The 15,651-nt window shown below is 43.9% G+C and overlaps 2 protein-coding genes across 4 annotated transcripts; both read right to left on the bottom strand.

The window, feature by feature from the left end:
- Positions 1-504: 504 nt before the first annotated feature.
- ZMAT2 (zinc finger matrin-type 2) lies at positions 505-7,511 on the bottom strand. Its single transcript, XM_052643042.1, has 6 exons — positions 7,425-7,511; positions 6,998-7,091; positions 5,934-6,057; positions 4,660-4,733; positions 4,081-4,226; positions 505-3,102 (listed from the first exon to the last, which is right to left on the bottom strand). Exons 1-6 carry the CDS (start codon positions 7,440-7,442, stop codon positions 2,959-2,961), a joined length of 600 nt encoding a protein of 199 aa, XP_052499002.1. The 5' UTR covers positions 7,443-7,511; the 3' UTR covers positions 505-2,958.
- Positions 7,512-8,388: 877 nt separating this feature from the next.
- Positions 8,389-15,552, bottom strand: LOC128050437 (histidine--tRNA ligase, mitochondrial). 3 transcript variants are annotated; one of them, XM_052642689.1, is made up of 13 exons: positions 15,273-15,552; positions 13,784-13,858; positions 13,285-13,404; positions 13,068-13,163; positions 12,120-12,245; positions 11,911-12,018; positions 11,551-11,649; positions 11,168-11,261; positions 10,568-10,695; positions 10,233-10,475; positions 9,962-10,078; positions 9,593-9,739; positions 8,389-9,176 (listed from the first exon to the last, which is right to left on the bottom strand). In XM_052642689.1, exons 1-13 carry the CDS (start codon positions 15,378-15,380, stop codon positions 9,117-9,119), a joined length of 1,521 nt encoding a protein of 506 aa, XP_052498649.1. In that variant the 5' UTR covers positions 15,381-15,552; the 3' UTR covers positions 8,389-9,116. The 3 variants fall into 3 exon arrangements, with proteins under 3 accessions (XP_052498649.1, XP_052498650.1, XP_052498651.1); XM_052642690.1 differs by having other exon boundaries at positions 8,389-9,082; XM_052642691.1 differs by having other exon boundaries at positions 9,652-9,739.
- Positions 15,553-15,651: the final 99 nt, after the last annotated feature.

The raw sequence follows: 15,651 nt of genomic DNA, 5'->3' as shown, positions 1-15,651 counted from the left end.
CTCGTTAACCATGTTTACGACTTCAGTGTGCATCCCTTCAGTTCTATACACCCTATAGTCTTGACTGGTGGGAGAGAGGGGCGCAGGTAGGCTTATTGGGGATTAGTTGGTTGGGTATTATTTTGTTAACATGTCTTGGAGAGCTTGTCGGTATGTATATAGATCTAATTCATACATACTGTAATGGCTGAATTTTACTTGAGTATAAATGTACTATTTTTACTTTAAATGTTTCAGTTATAGCTACACTAAATATCCTTGTGTGTATATATACATAAGCAAGTCTGTTTTTAGGACAAGATACTTATACAAGTAGAATTGCTGGATTAAAGACTCTTCATATTTAAATTTTTGGAAGTTATGGGAGAGATTTGAGAGGCCCTGGGGGTGCCAGAAGCCAAAGAATCATCAGAAGCCATACAGATCTTTTGTTCCCTAAATACTTTAATTGGCAATTCCACCAGAAGAATGTACATTCCATGATAGCTGGGGCCTTGATACCTTGTCCCAGAAGATACTACCAGGACCTAGAACAAGTTCAGCATCTCAGAACTCACTGAATGAATGAACTCACGTCGGCCAGTGACAGACAAACTCTTCAATCAGAATGCAAAATTTCCTTGGATTTTTAGAAAGACCACAAACATCAAGAAAGTTTCTCTTCTGAGAAATTCTTCTAGGATTGCTCTAGACTCCTAAATTTCCATCCCATCTCCTTCGTCCCCCACTTTTAATTCACCAGCTTGAATCCCTCTTAACACCCATGAGCTAGACAGATCCCTTGGAAACTCAAACCATTTGCCAGTCCCAAGGGAACGTAGAGAAAATGGACTTCAAAATTGCTTTTCAGTAGAGGTAACCAGAAGTCAGATTCCACCAGTATCAAAACGGGAGGGAAATCACTTGAAGTCAAGCTAATTAGCTGCCTGAAGAATACTGAAGCACTGAAGGAACTCAGCACATTGACAAATTCTCCAGTCTGTCTTGAAAGGGGGAACAAAAGGACCCAGGGGACAAAGGCAGATTCTTACCAGAGGACCTGTAGAACACAGAATCCTGCCAAGGAAAGCACCAACTAATATGCCTACAACAAATACTGTAGGAGAAATTTTGAACCAGTAATGATGATCTCAGTGTTTCCAGTGGCAAGATTCAGCATCAGAAATAAAATTAGGAAAAAGATATGTCTGACAGTAAGGAAATTTTGCACATAAGTCCAAAGGGAAGAGTATACAGTACTCTGAGGGACCCACAAGTGGTTCAGATGCTACATAAAGGTGTCAGAAGAGCTAGATGAGGCAGAAAATGTCAACAACCCATATGGTAGCAGCCTTGTTAACCAAAATAGAGCCCACTTTTCAAGGTACAGAACCAACTAACGTTGCTATAGAATTCACTTGCTTAAAACTCTTGTAATTACCATTTGTTTTTTTACTTTAAGGAACTGATTTCCCCCTGCCCCTGCTCTGCATCCCTGGGACCTGGCATAGTATCTGACCCAGAGAATACCAAAGTTGTTTTTACTTTAACCAGTCTGTGCCATCTAATTCTCAAGTTAGACCAAACTAGGCAAGGCAGCTTCTTAATGGTTCTCAGTGGGGCTAGGGGAAGGAATTCTGTCCCTCCATCCCAACCTCCAGGGGACACAGACATCTTTAACTGTCACAACTTGGAGAAGGTGCTATTGGCAACTAGTGAGTAGATGCTAAAGATACTCTAAATATCCTACAACACACAAGGGTGCCCCCACAACAAAGAATTATCCAGGCCAAAATGTCAACAGTGCAAAACTGAGAACCCTGTGCCTAGCCTAACTGCAGATAGTTAAGAAAACACTAAGTTTTCAACCCTGAGCTCTGCTGTTCCAAAACCAGCAGATCAAAGGAGGCTAAAAAATAGGGAAAGTTTTTTTAGACTCCTCCAGGCACAGATCCCATCAGAGGGAATTATAACTCGTCTTGAAGGAAATCTAGAAAAAAAGTGACAGGGCTCAAATACAGGGAGAAGAAAAAGTGTGGGGAAGAAAAAAAAACAATACACAGGGAAGAATATGGAATGTTCCCACCAAATGTGAAATAGGCCCAGTCAATGTCATTTATTATACATGTTGAACAGCCTCTGAGACCCAAGGGCTCCCATATGAGGTTTTTTCCTTTTTCTTTTTTGCATCAAACAGGTTCTTCCAAGAGCCTGCTTACAAGGAAGACAAAAACAGGGTAATCTTCAATAAAATGAAACAAATAGGAAAAGCTGAACAGATTTTACATATGAAGAACAAAAGTTTAAAAACTCACCAAACAAAAACCACACCACTCATCCCATTTAATTTCCTGTTACATGCTCTGAAGAAGCTGAGAACACCAGGCCCCAAGGCAGCGATGCTCTTGAGGCTCTAGCTCAGGCTCCCTCTATGTGACAGATTCATGCACACGCACCCGCACATACCACAGATCCAGGCAGAAGTACACATGCATGCACAGGTGGCCAGAGAACCACAAGGGAGATGGAGAGAGGTTGGAGGGCGGGAAGGGGGAGTCAAGGATATACTGTCAACTGGAAACTGGGGACCCAGAGAACCCTTCTGCTGTAGGCTGAGTCAAAATTAAAACAAAGGCAGAACACAGGATAAATGTAGGATGCTCAGATAAGAGATGGACAGATGAAGAGGGAAAGATTCAAGGGAGTTTCGGGAAAGCAGCCTCAGAAGAGGGGTTTTTCTTTATTGGGAAATCAGATGGTCAGAGGTCCTGTGTCTCCAGTGATGTACTGAGGCTGACGGAATATGCCACAGCATGTTCCTTTGCATTCTGTGCTCTCTCCCAAGGCAGAGGAAAACCAGAAACACCCACCCTCTAGCCCTCCCCATTGCCACTCTTACCAACTTTCCCCAGTACCTCCCCCAAAATGACACCCACACACACACAGTTAGGCCCAGCAAAAAGCCAAGCATAGAAAGCCTCAGTAACTCTTCTTGGTGGAACCAAAGCCAGAAAAGCCCATCACAGCTGCCATCTCATCATCCTCCTCAAATGTCAAGTCCTCTTCCGCCCTCCTTTTCTTCTCCTTCTGCTTCTCTTTCTTGTAGGCTTTGGCCTTTTCCTCCTAGAGGGGAAATCACTCAGAATCAGTTCAGACTCCTGAGCAAATCTTGCTGAAACAGAAAGGTGAGTGTCCTTCCCATCTTTAGAAGAAAAATATAGACAAGTAAAATTTCAAGAGCAGAGGAAAAGCCACAGTAAAGATTCTAAGGGACAGGAAAGAGAAGTTTCAGCCTGTGGAAAGCATTTCTTAATCCTACATCCCAGTTCATCTCTAGCTCACAACAAGGTGATAGGAGAAAAGCCACAGGGCATACAGTATAAGCCAGGAGATGGTCTAAGTGCTTCATGTATATTACATACTAAGATCTCTAATATGAGGAAACAGAGGTACAGAGAGGTTATATAGCTTGTCCAAGATTCACAGCCAGTTAAGTGGAGGAAACAGAATTCTGACCCAGTTAGCCTGGTTCCACAGGCCTAATGGAGACTGCTGCTGCTAAGTCGCTTCAGTCGTGTCCGACTCTGTGCGACCCCATAGATGGCAGCCCACCAGGCTCCTCTGTCCCTGGGATTCTCCAGGCAAGAACACTGGAGTGGGTTGCCATGTCCTTCTCCAATGCATGAAAGTGAAGCGTGAAAGTGAAGTTGCTTAGTCGTGTCTGACTCTTAGCGATCCCATGGACTGCAGCCTATCAGGCTCCTCCACCCATGGGATTTTCCAGGCAAGAATACTGGAGTGAGTTGCCACTGCCTTCTCCGAATGGAGACTAGGTGCACTTAATTAATAACTCAGGTAGTAAAAAGAAAAAAAAAAGTACGGCCCAGAAAGTTTAGAAAAAAAGGACAGGTTTAGAGCCATTTCTTTTAGATTATGAGAGTCCCAAACAAGGGCAATAAATGTTTCCCTTACTGTATAGGAGTTCAGGAGACATAATTCTCCTCTGGGAGTGGGAGTGGAATGAGGAAAAGAGCCCACTCATGATTCATAACATAAAATTTAAAGCTGAAGGAGAAGGGAGAGAAGGATAGTAGAGCCTACCTCTTCTCTGAGTTCTTTCATCCGTTCCTCAAAATCATAATCCTTCTGCTTCTCTTCCATCTTCTTCTTGTTTACTTCAAAACGTTTCTTCACTTGATCCAAGGTGGAACGTTCCACACGCATAGACATACCCAGGTTTCGCTGATCTGGGTAGGGTCAACAGAAAAAAAGGTAAGGTTCTTAAAACTTCCTAAGTCCCTCAAAAAGTCTTTTCCTGACATTAAAAACAAAACCAAAAACTCATAAAACATGCAGTAAAAAATATTGGGACTAAAAAAAACTTCTTGGCAGCAGCCCCCAATAACAAGATAAAGCAGCTTTCAACTACTCTTACTGAGCAAATGCACACCAGTAGTTGGGCCCAGGAGAAAACCATGTTTTGGACTTGTCGAGAGCCTCGAACATATTTTCACCTCATGGACTCCAGGAACATTAAATAAAGGTAAAGAATGGCCTATGCTGAAGGAACTAGAGAATGCCCTAGACGTAAAAAAGAGGCTCAATAGAAACTACCCTCTCCCTTACCCCATCACCAAAATTCAATCTCAGCCTCAATCACAATCTACCTCCAAGCCTTACGTTTCTTTCCATTAATGTGATCCAAGAAGTTAATGGAGTCTTTCACCACACAGTCACAGACATTGCAGTAGTATCTAGAAAACAAAAAGAAACAACACTAGCTTCAAATTTGCTTATAAAGATTTTATCGTTTTCAGCCAAGAAACTGATAATATTTAGGTAAAAATTCTTTTTAGAGGAGACACTTCTCATTTCCACAAAGCCTTTGCTCTTGGAAGAGTGTGGCTTCCAGCCTCCAAGATGGCCCCCACAATGATGCCACCTATATTCCTACCCTATATAGGCCCTTCCCAATTTGTACCAGGGTTAGTCCATGTGATCAATAAATTATATCAAAAGTGATGCTATGTCACTTCCAAGATTAGGTTTTTTTAAAAAAACATGCATTCTGCTTAATCTGTTCATGTAGGTCACCTACTCTGGGGAAGCCACTTGCTTTGTTGTGAGCAGCACTATGGAGTGGCCCATAGAGCATAGAACTGAGGCCTCCAAATCACAGTCACGTGACACAGTTTGGACAAAGATCCTTCAGCCCCACTTACACCTCGGATGAATGCAGACCCAGCAGATACCCTGATGTCAGCTTTGTGAGAGACCCTGAGCCAGAACTACTTAGATAAGCCTTTTCCATATTACTTACCCATGTGAGATATTGTGAGCTATTCTTTGTTTTATGCTGCTAAATACTGGGTTAATGTATTAACAGAAATAGCAATAGATAACTAACACAAAGAGGAAAGTTAACAGTGAGTTTACTCAGAGAAGCAGCTCAGAGAAGTGTCACTTATTGTTATCTGTGTTATGCTCCTGCTGGAAAACACACCTAGACAGAGTAGTAGTGTTAGGCAAAAAGATGAAGAGTTCTTGTGAGACCTTTCCTCCTAAAGGTAAGGGTCTAGGAGGAAGGTGCACAACCAGAAAATACATAACTACAACTTCTGTAGCCAGTCTTGAACCTCAACTCCCTTTATTCATGGTCAACAGTTTCTGGGCTCCATTTTAGTTGCACCTAATTTCTCCCCTAGAAATCTCCTCAGTAGTCCTTTCCTTCATTTCTTCCTTTGGAAGGAGAACAAATAATCCCTTTTAAAATATTAAGAAGTAGATATAGTGCTAATATGAAGAAGCCTACAGAGTAACCCCCTCTTACAGACATGTTAACTAGAGACCCTGGAAGGAAATGGATGGAATTACAGGAAACAAGGTTGTTATTCTGGGGGCAGGTACTGAGCATAACATTTCCTGGCTGCAGAGAAAGATGAAAAGCCACTCACCCTCCCATCTCAGACTGTGGGGTAGTCTTGGTAATGACAATTGTCTTTCCGAGTTTGGATTCCAGGTCCACCTTGTAGTCCCTATGCCGGAGAAGCTCTCGCTTAACTGGCTGCACTGGTTTTCCTGAAATATAATTGGGAAGGAAGTCCCTTCATTATTAGAGTTCCTTAACCAGAAAGGAAAAGAAATGCATAAAGTCCAAAATCCAGAGGTCTACTTTCACTTCTTTTGTGAAACATGAAGCAAAGGACACAACAGTCACTTGTAGCAGCAGCTAAGGAGAAGCTCAACACAAAAAAATGACAAGCAATTCTTAACTCTCTACATCTTTTCTCCACTTTAAAGCCAAAGAATCTAAAAGCAATTTTTTAAATGCATTAATTAACTGAAGGCAAGAGTTGTGAATCTGCACAAAAAGCAACCTTTTAAAAGAACAGCAAGACTACTCTTAAAAGGGAGACCAATATTTAGGAAATAATCTGTTGCATGCCAAGCACTATTATACAAGTTACATAAAAACTAAAAGGTTTAGAGTGTGTAACCTGGTGTGGAAGAAGGCAGAAGAATGTACGGTTTGAAAACAGACGAGAAAGGAAGATATTTCTTTCTACATAGTGGAATCTCTAGAAGAGGAGCACCAACTCCCTGACACTGTCTATCGCACAGAGAACAGTCCTAGACGCTAGGTTAAATAATACCATCTTTCCTGCTGAGAGAAAAAGAGGCTCTTCAATAGTAGTTAACACACAGCAGCGAAATACTCCTCCTCCTGTCGCTACTAAGGATTCCACTCTCTTCTCTGTACCGGAGGAAAGTACTAAATGAGCCAAGCAAAGGCAGAGCAAGCAAGCCGAAAATCACAGAGCTGGAAAGCACCTCAAAAGCACTTCAATCCATCTCGCTTTCACCTTATACCTGAAGAAATCGAGAACTAGGGAGGCAATACTCTGCCAGATATTACAGAAGTATGGAGGACAGCGCATTTCAACTCCCCACCCACTCACTCTCCAACCACTGCATCGCCTCTACAACACAGTTAGCACTTAATGGAGCAAGTACCCACCATCCTTCTTTTCTCTCTCTTCCGTGAGCCTCTTCTCGGCGAGCTTCTCATATTCATCTTTGTCCCACTTTCGGCGAAAGTCCAAGTTTTTTGTCTAGGGGAAGAAAAATGCGCTTAAGATTCGCCGCTAATCGTGTCCAACTCCTGGAAAAACTGAAGAAACCGCGTCCACGCTGCCAAGGTGGCCCAGGACCTGAAGAGAGTGAAGCCTCTCCGGACACCACCAGGAGGCTAAGGTTACCTCAGGACCCCAACCCGAGCCCTCCCCGGTTCCACAGACCCTGCGCGAGAGCCTCACTGGGGAGCTCTTGAACTGGAGCCATTATGTTGCGAAGAGGCGTCGGGAAGCCAGCTGGGTGTGGAATATTCAACGCCGAGAAGCCACCCTCTACCCGCGACTCCAAGCCTCCTCACACACAACACCTACCCCACTGCCTGACGCCATCTTCACTGCGAAGTGAATGGGAAGCCGGAAAATGCCGTAAAAAGCGGCCTTGAGCCGTAAAGCAAGCTTGCCTCCAATCAGCTTAGAGTCTCGTGTTCTAAACGAGCGAAGAACTGGAGGGCTTCGAAAACACGATTGTCAGCCCCGCCTCCGCGCCAAGGAAATGGCGCATGCGTAAGGGAAGTATGAAGCAACACGGAAGTAAGGGCGCCTGCAAACGTTTTCGTCCTGGCTTTCAAAACAGGCAGATTCAACTCATCTTAACAAGAGGAAAATAAGATTCAGATCAGTGCTCTCTGATCTAGTCTAATAAACTTGCGTGCATTTCAGGAGTTGCCAAACATTTTAGGCTGAAGCGCTGTTATACGGTCTCAAATGCTTCACTTTAGTGATTCACCGCAAGCACTAAAAATACGGGCTCAGAGCACTTAACTGAAAAAATTGCAGCCTTCCCAACACACAAATACAAATCGCTTTTTGCAGTTTGTCTCTTTATCTTGAAGCACTGCTACCACCCTTTGGTTCACTCATTCTTCCTCCAGCTGAGTACATTAGGGTCATTCAATCCATCAGTTTCAGTTCAGTTCAGTCGCTCAGTCGTGTCCGATTCTTTGCGACCCCATGAATCGCAGCACGCCAGGCTTCCCTCTCCATCACCAACTCCATAGGGCACAGTTTAAACAACATGATCGGACTTGGGAAGGTGGGTATCAGCAAAACTCCCGTGAAGAACTCTAGCAGATGTCTCACTATACACTGATTCAGTGGTGTGACTTTATCTCTAAGTTGGGGGAAGAGGGAACTGTGGTCACTTCCTTCACTCAATACAGAAACATCACCCCAGGGAGATTACTCCTAGTTCACAGAATCCTCCCGTGTACACTCAAGGGTTTTCCATGGCCTACGCAAACCAACGCCTTGATAACAATTACTCAAACTACTCCATTAAAATTTTATTTAATATATTATACAACCACTTCAAGAACAGCTACCTCCATGGCAGGACATGGAAGTCAGAGAAGTGATGCCGGCACAGGTAATGGGCCCCCAAAACATATCTCCATCTTGTCAGGTCACCTATTAAGTTCAACAATCAAGATTAAACAAACAGGCTCACCCTGTTATTATTAACAGTGGATGGGCTAGAGAGATGTCACATCAATACGGGCAGTGCAATGCCCTTAGGATAGCATCTCTGTTCTCAAACAAAACAGAAAGAAGTCATTTCCCGTCCTTGCTGTCTCCCCAAAACTCCCTGGACAGCCCATGACTAGGTTTTGGACAAACTTTCCAGAAGCCATAGTGGAAGGCTAAATATTTGACTTTTGATCTCAATGGTTCAGAATCCTCTCAATCTGAGGTGACTTTCCAAGAAACTTGCTGACAGCAACCATCTCAGCACATTGTTGGTAGCGTTCAATGGCATTTCAAATCTGCCATCTGCCTTGGCAGTTAGAGCGTATCTCTTTCACATACCAGCCATCTGTGCCCAGGCATAGCTGCTCACACTAGCCTAGGAGTCCTCAGAGCGTTCTACAGTTCTGTATGCAGAAAGGATGAAGGATCCAGACACACTTGTCATCCATTCTGGCCATCAGGTGTGAAGTCCATTAGGAAGTCAGTCCTAGGCGAAACCTTTTCTACAAAGATCAGCAGATGGCATTCAGGTAATGATCAAGACTCAGACAGTCGTTTCTGAACTTCAGCCACTAGATTTTCCCGTTTAATGGCCACCTGAAACATAAGAGAACCCTCACATGACAAACTAGAGAGTGATACTAGATTTCTTAGCCTCTATTCTTCTGGATTCATTTAACTCTCCAACTGCTCCCACTACTTCGGCAACCAGTAGGGAGGAGTATGTGCTTCAACCTGACCTGGAGAATGTTCCCCCTCAAGACTAAAGTGATTCAAACACCTAGTCTATGTCTGTTTGTTGATTAATCTTGAAATACCCATGGAGATTTCACTTGTCCTTCTGCCCATCCAGCCAATCATCAGCTATAATGGTTTCCCCGGATGGAGCCGCATTCACCTCTATCACTATTAACCCTGGAGATACTTCCACAGCTAAAATATACATATTTCTCAAAGAATCTAAGAAAGGTAGAAACAGTTGGTCCCTTCTATTTCTGGCTGGCCTGACTCACCTCCTCCCTGCTGGGCACTGAACGGAGCTTGATGACCCCTTCCTTCAGTTCTTGCTCACCAATGATGACCACCAGTGGAATTCCCATGTTCTCACAGTAGTGCAGTTGGGGTAGTAGTTTAGGGTTGTTCTTATACATCAGCTCTGCCTGAAAAGGGTGAAGTTAAGAATAGGGAATTTAGAAGTTAAGTATACCACTGAAATCCCAGGAGCAAACATATCTAAAAAGTAAGTAGCTAGCCTACTTGTACCCTAAGAAGATACTCCAGTGAAGACTAGAAAGGTCTTGAGTTCCACCCTAGGTATAAGCTAGAAGTGGGCCTGGTGCACGAATTCTACCTAGATGGTGTGGATTTTAGCTCCTTTATACCTTGATCCCAGCATCCCAAAGCTCTGCAATTAGCTTCAACCGTTCTTGAAGAAAGTTCTTCTGTGGTGTGGCCACAAACACTTGGGTCTCTGTGGTCCGTATCTTCTCACCAAAAGTCTAGTAAAAGAGAGAGAGAAAGTAAACTAATAAAAACTTCTTTTGCACCAATATTTCAAAAATCAAAAACAATCATCAAAAAACAGTCCAACTGCACCTCCAGAAACGAGTTTTTAAGGTATGCAGCCCCACTCTAACCCTACCAAGGACCTACCTTCATCCTCTGCTCCACAATGGAGAAGATTCGCTCTACCCCAATGCTGAGCCCCACACATGGCACCTTGTGGCCTCTGGGGTCAAACATGCCCACCAGCCCATCATAGCGACCACCAGCAGCCACGCTGCCCACATTCAGTGGCTCCTCCTCAGCATGCACTGGGGTCTGTAGCAGCACTGCTTCATAGATCACTCCTGTATAGTAGTCCAGGCCTCGAGCCAAGCTCAGGTCAAAGGAGACCTGCAGAGACAAAGTTATAGTCAATGTCACAAAAGACTCAGGACCCTGAGAGCCCTAGACACAGCAAGAGGTCAACTCCCTACTCAGCTAACCTTCTCAGCAACTCCAAATACAGTCAAGTATTCAAACAGCAGCTTCAGGTCTCCCAACCCCTCTAGGGCCTGCTTGTTCTGGGATAGTCTGGGATCCTGGAACATTTGCTCCACCAAGGATATCCCACCTGGGGAAACATGTGGGGAGAAATAAGGTCTGTGCTATACACCCAGATATGTTTCATTCAAATTTAACCCTAATGTGCTCCAACAAGTCCTCCTCATTTAAAAAAAATAAAAATAAAAGATCTTGATCACATCCGACCAGATTTCCCTCATCTACCTCCATTTTTGACATCTGAAGACATAACTAGTTACAGTAAGTAAAGTGAAGTCACTCAGTTGTGTCCGACTCTTTGCGACCCGTGGACTGTAGCCCACCAAGCTCCTCCGTCCATGGGATTCTCTAGGCAAGAATACTGGAGTGGGTTGCCATTTCCTTCTCCAGGACAGTAAGTAAAAAGGTTATTAAATTCAAACCAGGCTCTGGAACTTAGCACATTTATGGAAAGGAGCTGTTTCAGAGGCAGAAGTTATACACGGATCACCCTTACTCTGGTTCTATCACGTACCTCTAAAATAAAAAACACTGGTTCTTACCATGACATTGGACATAATCCCCAATTCGATCAGCCACTTCAGGAGCCAGGCCTTTCTTTACCACCATCTCATGTCTCACATCTTTCCAAGATATCTGCACAAACATCTAAATATTAGGCTAGCCCCAAGATCCCTCTTTCTCTAAATGGAAAAGGACATCTTGTTTCATTCATTATGTATGTCACAAGTAGCTAACACTAAACTCAGCACAGTTAGAGGCAGCTTAGGAAATCTAGCCATAATCTCCACTGCACAGCAAAATTCAGGTCTTGTTTCAAATGTCTCCTTACATTCCTCCCAGAAATAACTCACTTCTGGCCACAATCTCCTCTAAGGGTATAGGTTTGAAGACAGGGTCTACTGAAGCATGTCTTCTTCGTTACCTTGTCTAGTTTGTCTACCGAAGAGCAAATGGCATGGAACTTGCTTTCAGGAACACCACAGACAGCAAATATCCCATCCAAAATCCGCCGGTCATTGACCTGTGAACTCAATGGAAGCAACCCAAATGCCTTGTCAATGACCTCTCCATCAAAACAATGGCAGTCTCAACTCTCCTGACTCAAAAGGAACAGAAGTTTCACAGAATGATTATACAGATATAGATATTAAATGCAACACCTGTACAAAGAAAATCCTAGAGCTATAGGCTCAATGGCTGGTGTCACCTATGTCTTGAGACAGTTGAGACAGCATTAGGCCAAATACAGACTTCGCCTCTCAATCCTCAGCTCTGGCCTCACCTTAATGAGAAAATCCCCCAAGTGCAATTCGCTAAGGATTTCACACATGATCTTCAAACATTCTGCATCAGGGATCATAGGGTCAAATTGACCAGCAATGTCAAAATCCTGCAGCAAAAAAAAGATGGGAAAAAAATTACTGAGCAGCCAGTTCCCCGGTTGTGGTCCCCAGAACTATCAAACCATGCTGCCTCCATCAGGTCTCTTACACACTGGTAGAACTCCCGGTAGCGGCCTTGGACTATGGTTGGGCTCTCCCGCCGCCACACTTTTCCAACATGATAGCGTTTCATCTTCTTCACTTTATTCATGGCCAGATAACGAGCAAAAGGGACCTCACATAAATAGGTTAAGGAAGAACGATACTGCATCCAAAGTTTAGGCCCAGTGGAAGGACATTAGGGAGGACTAGGGCTCTATCAATCAGATCTCACCCACCAGAATTAGAACAAGGGCTTTCTTTGTCTCCTTTCTCACTATACCCATGGCTTAGCAATCAATATATGTTAAATAGTGTCAGACGAAGGAATTTCAGCTAGCAAGACTGTAAGTTCTGTAAAAAGCAGTGGAAACAGAGATAGAAATGACCCAAGAACTTCAAGTCTGGGCATTCCCTCCCACTCAGATCAATTCTTGACTGTCTTGGAAGAGTCAAGCTTCAGAACCTGGATTTGTCTACAATTTCTAGGTCAAGTTTTCTTCAAATGCTCAAGGACCACCTACATCCTAATTCCCAAGTACCTATTTAAAATGCAGATTGCTAACTCCCACTCCAGCTACAGAATTAAGAACATCAGCAGCTAGAGGTCAAGAATTTATATTTCGGCAAGCTTCCCCCAGGGATGCTGACATACCTTTTTTTTTTTTTTTGGCTGCACTGCATGGCATGGGGGAATCTCAGTTCCCCAACCAGGGATCGAACCTGCACCCCGTGCATGAGTCTTACCACTGAACCACCAGGGAAGGTCACCTAACACACTATAAACTTTAAAGGACAAGGCACTAGGACAGGCTGTGCTGGCAGAATTCCCTTCTGGAAGAAACGAGAAGTAAAGACTGCTGCCAATAAGACTATAGGGTCCCAGAGCCACTCTTTCTCGGTTAGCCAGAGTCGCCCTCTGGGTTTGAAAGAGGGAAGCCTCCAGAACTCAGGATACAGTAAGGTCATAGCGCAATGACAACAGCTCTCCGCCCTGATCCTGCAGATCATAGATGAGCCCAGAGTCCTCTCCATACTTCTCAGTAAGTATTTCCTACAGAGGTCAAACAGAAAGTGCCATGGTTAAAAGGAAAACTCCAGAACATAGGCTAGAAGCCCTTTAGGAAATAAGGCAGGTGAAGAAATGGGGTTCCTGTACTTTTTTCTCCTCTTACCTTTAGTTCAAATGCCGGGGTATCCAACCCCTTTGCTCCATGACGTTTAAAGCAGCTAACAACCACATTAAGAATTTTCTCCCTCACCACCATCTGCTGGGGACTAAGATCTCTGGTACCCTAGAAATCAAAAGGAGCCAGAGTAAAAACAAAATCAAGTCCATTTAAGACAAAGAGTTAAACTATATCTACAATCTAAGGTCTGGAGTTGAAATCACTTTGAGATCAGATGACTATGAGCCCCACCCAGTACCTCCAGAATAGTAAAGACTTTTTAAAAATTAGTTTAAAAAAATGTTAAAAGTAGGGAATTCCCTGAGGGTCTAGTGGTTAGGACTCTATGTTTAGGATATGGGTTCAATCCCTGGTCAGGAAACTAAGATCCTGCACTGTAAGACACAGAGTATGGCCAAAACAAATAAAAACATTAAAAGTGGTTGGGAAGGGAAGCAGAGGGCAGAACTCTAAGGCACTTTAATGGACAGGGTGGGGTATTTACCTTTGGGGTCTTGATAATAACATTTGACTTCTCTTGATGAGGTTTCAGTTGGGATGCAAACAGTGCCTCTGCAACCTGGCAGAAAAAAATGTGAGATACAGTTCCTCTCATACTGGCCAGAGGAACTTCCCTGGTGGTCCAGCAGCTAAGGCTCCACACTCCCAATGCAGGGGGGCTGGGTTTGATCCCTGGTCCTCTGGATCCCACATGCTGCAACTGGGAGTTCCCATGCCACAACTAAAAGATTTTGCATGCTGCAACTAAGACTTAGCGCAGCCAAATACTGGCCAGGACTGTGGTATGTGGACTGTGGCCCTGTGCACCACCAACCTGCAAATACTTTTGGCCCTGAGCAACAGGAACTCTGAACACTACGCTATCTATCCTAATCTCAGCGCACTTCCAAAAACCCAGCTGTATATGCAATATATAGAAGATCAGGTGTTTACCATACAAGCTTCCTGCAAATACAACCACCATATTTGGAGTTTTCAAATATATGGAAAAGTGTAACCACCCAAAAACAATGAAGGCACAAAGAAACCCAAGACTACTACCACTGACCATCTAGGAGTAGGGACTAGTATGATCTCCAGTTCTCAGTTTCCACTCAAAGAGCAAAAAATAAAAATTGTTAATAAGACAGCAATGGTCATTAGGCTTAGAGATAGGGAAAAAATAACTAGAAGACAGAAGAGAACCAGCCTAAGAACAGCCCATTCTTTTTCTTCCAAGAACAGAGAACAATGCCTGTGGAACAAACAGGAATGGATTAAAAAAAAAAAAAAAAAAAAGATTAGTAGGATGCTGTGACTGCAAATAACAAAAGACATGCACCCTGTTGGTCATGATAACACAAAGCATGTACTAGGAAGTCATCCGTGTCTTTCCCAAGGTAAAACAGAATCTGTGATTTTATTACCAGCAGACTGTACACCCTTCCAGAAATATAGAGGGTGTAGTTCATACTTTGGCTGATTCTATCCTCCAAGTCAGGACAGTGAAGCCCACAGCCCCTCCTAAGTATCCATAATCTTTGAAAACTACAAACTGGGATGAGGGAGATTCATTTTGAGGTAAATTCTAACCTGAACTCATCTTACTTATGGTCGTTAGTGGGAATGATCACATTCTTTGCTTAAAAAATTTTTTTAATGTGTTTGACCCCAAAAGGTTCAGATACGGGATTGTGCACCTGTACGAAAACGCTCCCTTACTACGCAGCCACACAAGTCATTTAACCTTGCAGCCTCCGCTTCCTCATCTATAAAATGGAAATATAACCCCAACCTCTCAAGACTGCTTTGATGATTATAAATAAATAAAGCATCCTAATAATAAAGCATCCTAAAGGCCTTAGCTCTGTGTCGGTACATGGAGGGCACTCTAAATACCGACTGTAATACGGCTGGAGTACAGGCTGAAAGTCCATGCTTTCAGACCTGGAGATCCTGCCCCGACAGACCAGAGCTACCTCAGTCTGGCTCACCTGACTATGAGAACGGACTGCCCTGATGCACACAGCACCGGGCGGCCGCCGGAGCTGACCAAGCAACACAGTCCAGGCTCTCCTATGCAGGAGTCCGAGCTGGGGCATCTCGCGGCAGAAAGCAGGATTTCCGGAACAAGAGGCAAAGAACCTGAGAATGAGGCAGACAGGACCCCAGGAAGGGTTACAGGACACTGTGGAGGCGAAGCCGAGCACCAAAGATGAGATAAGTGTTTCTACACTTCTCAAACCTAGCACACTAGCTCCACTCTTCTCCGGCTCCCGCCCGGCCTCCGCACTTCCGGTAGGAGCCGGAAGTAACTTTTTATTGGGCGGTGGCTCTCTAGGCGTATGGGCCAACTACTCGATATCCGGAAGT

Source organism: Budorcas taxicolor, chromosome 7 (genome assembly GCF_023091745.1).
Source record: "Budorcas taxicolor isolate Tak-1 chromosome 7, Takin1.1, whole genome shotgun sequence".
NCBI lineage: Eukaryota > Metazoa > Chordata > Mammalia > Artiodactyla > Bovidae > Budorcas > Budorcas taxicolor.
The sequence above is the reverse complement of the archived record's forward strand: the minus strand, read 5'-3'. Positions and strand labels throughout refer to the sequence as shown.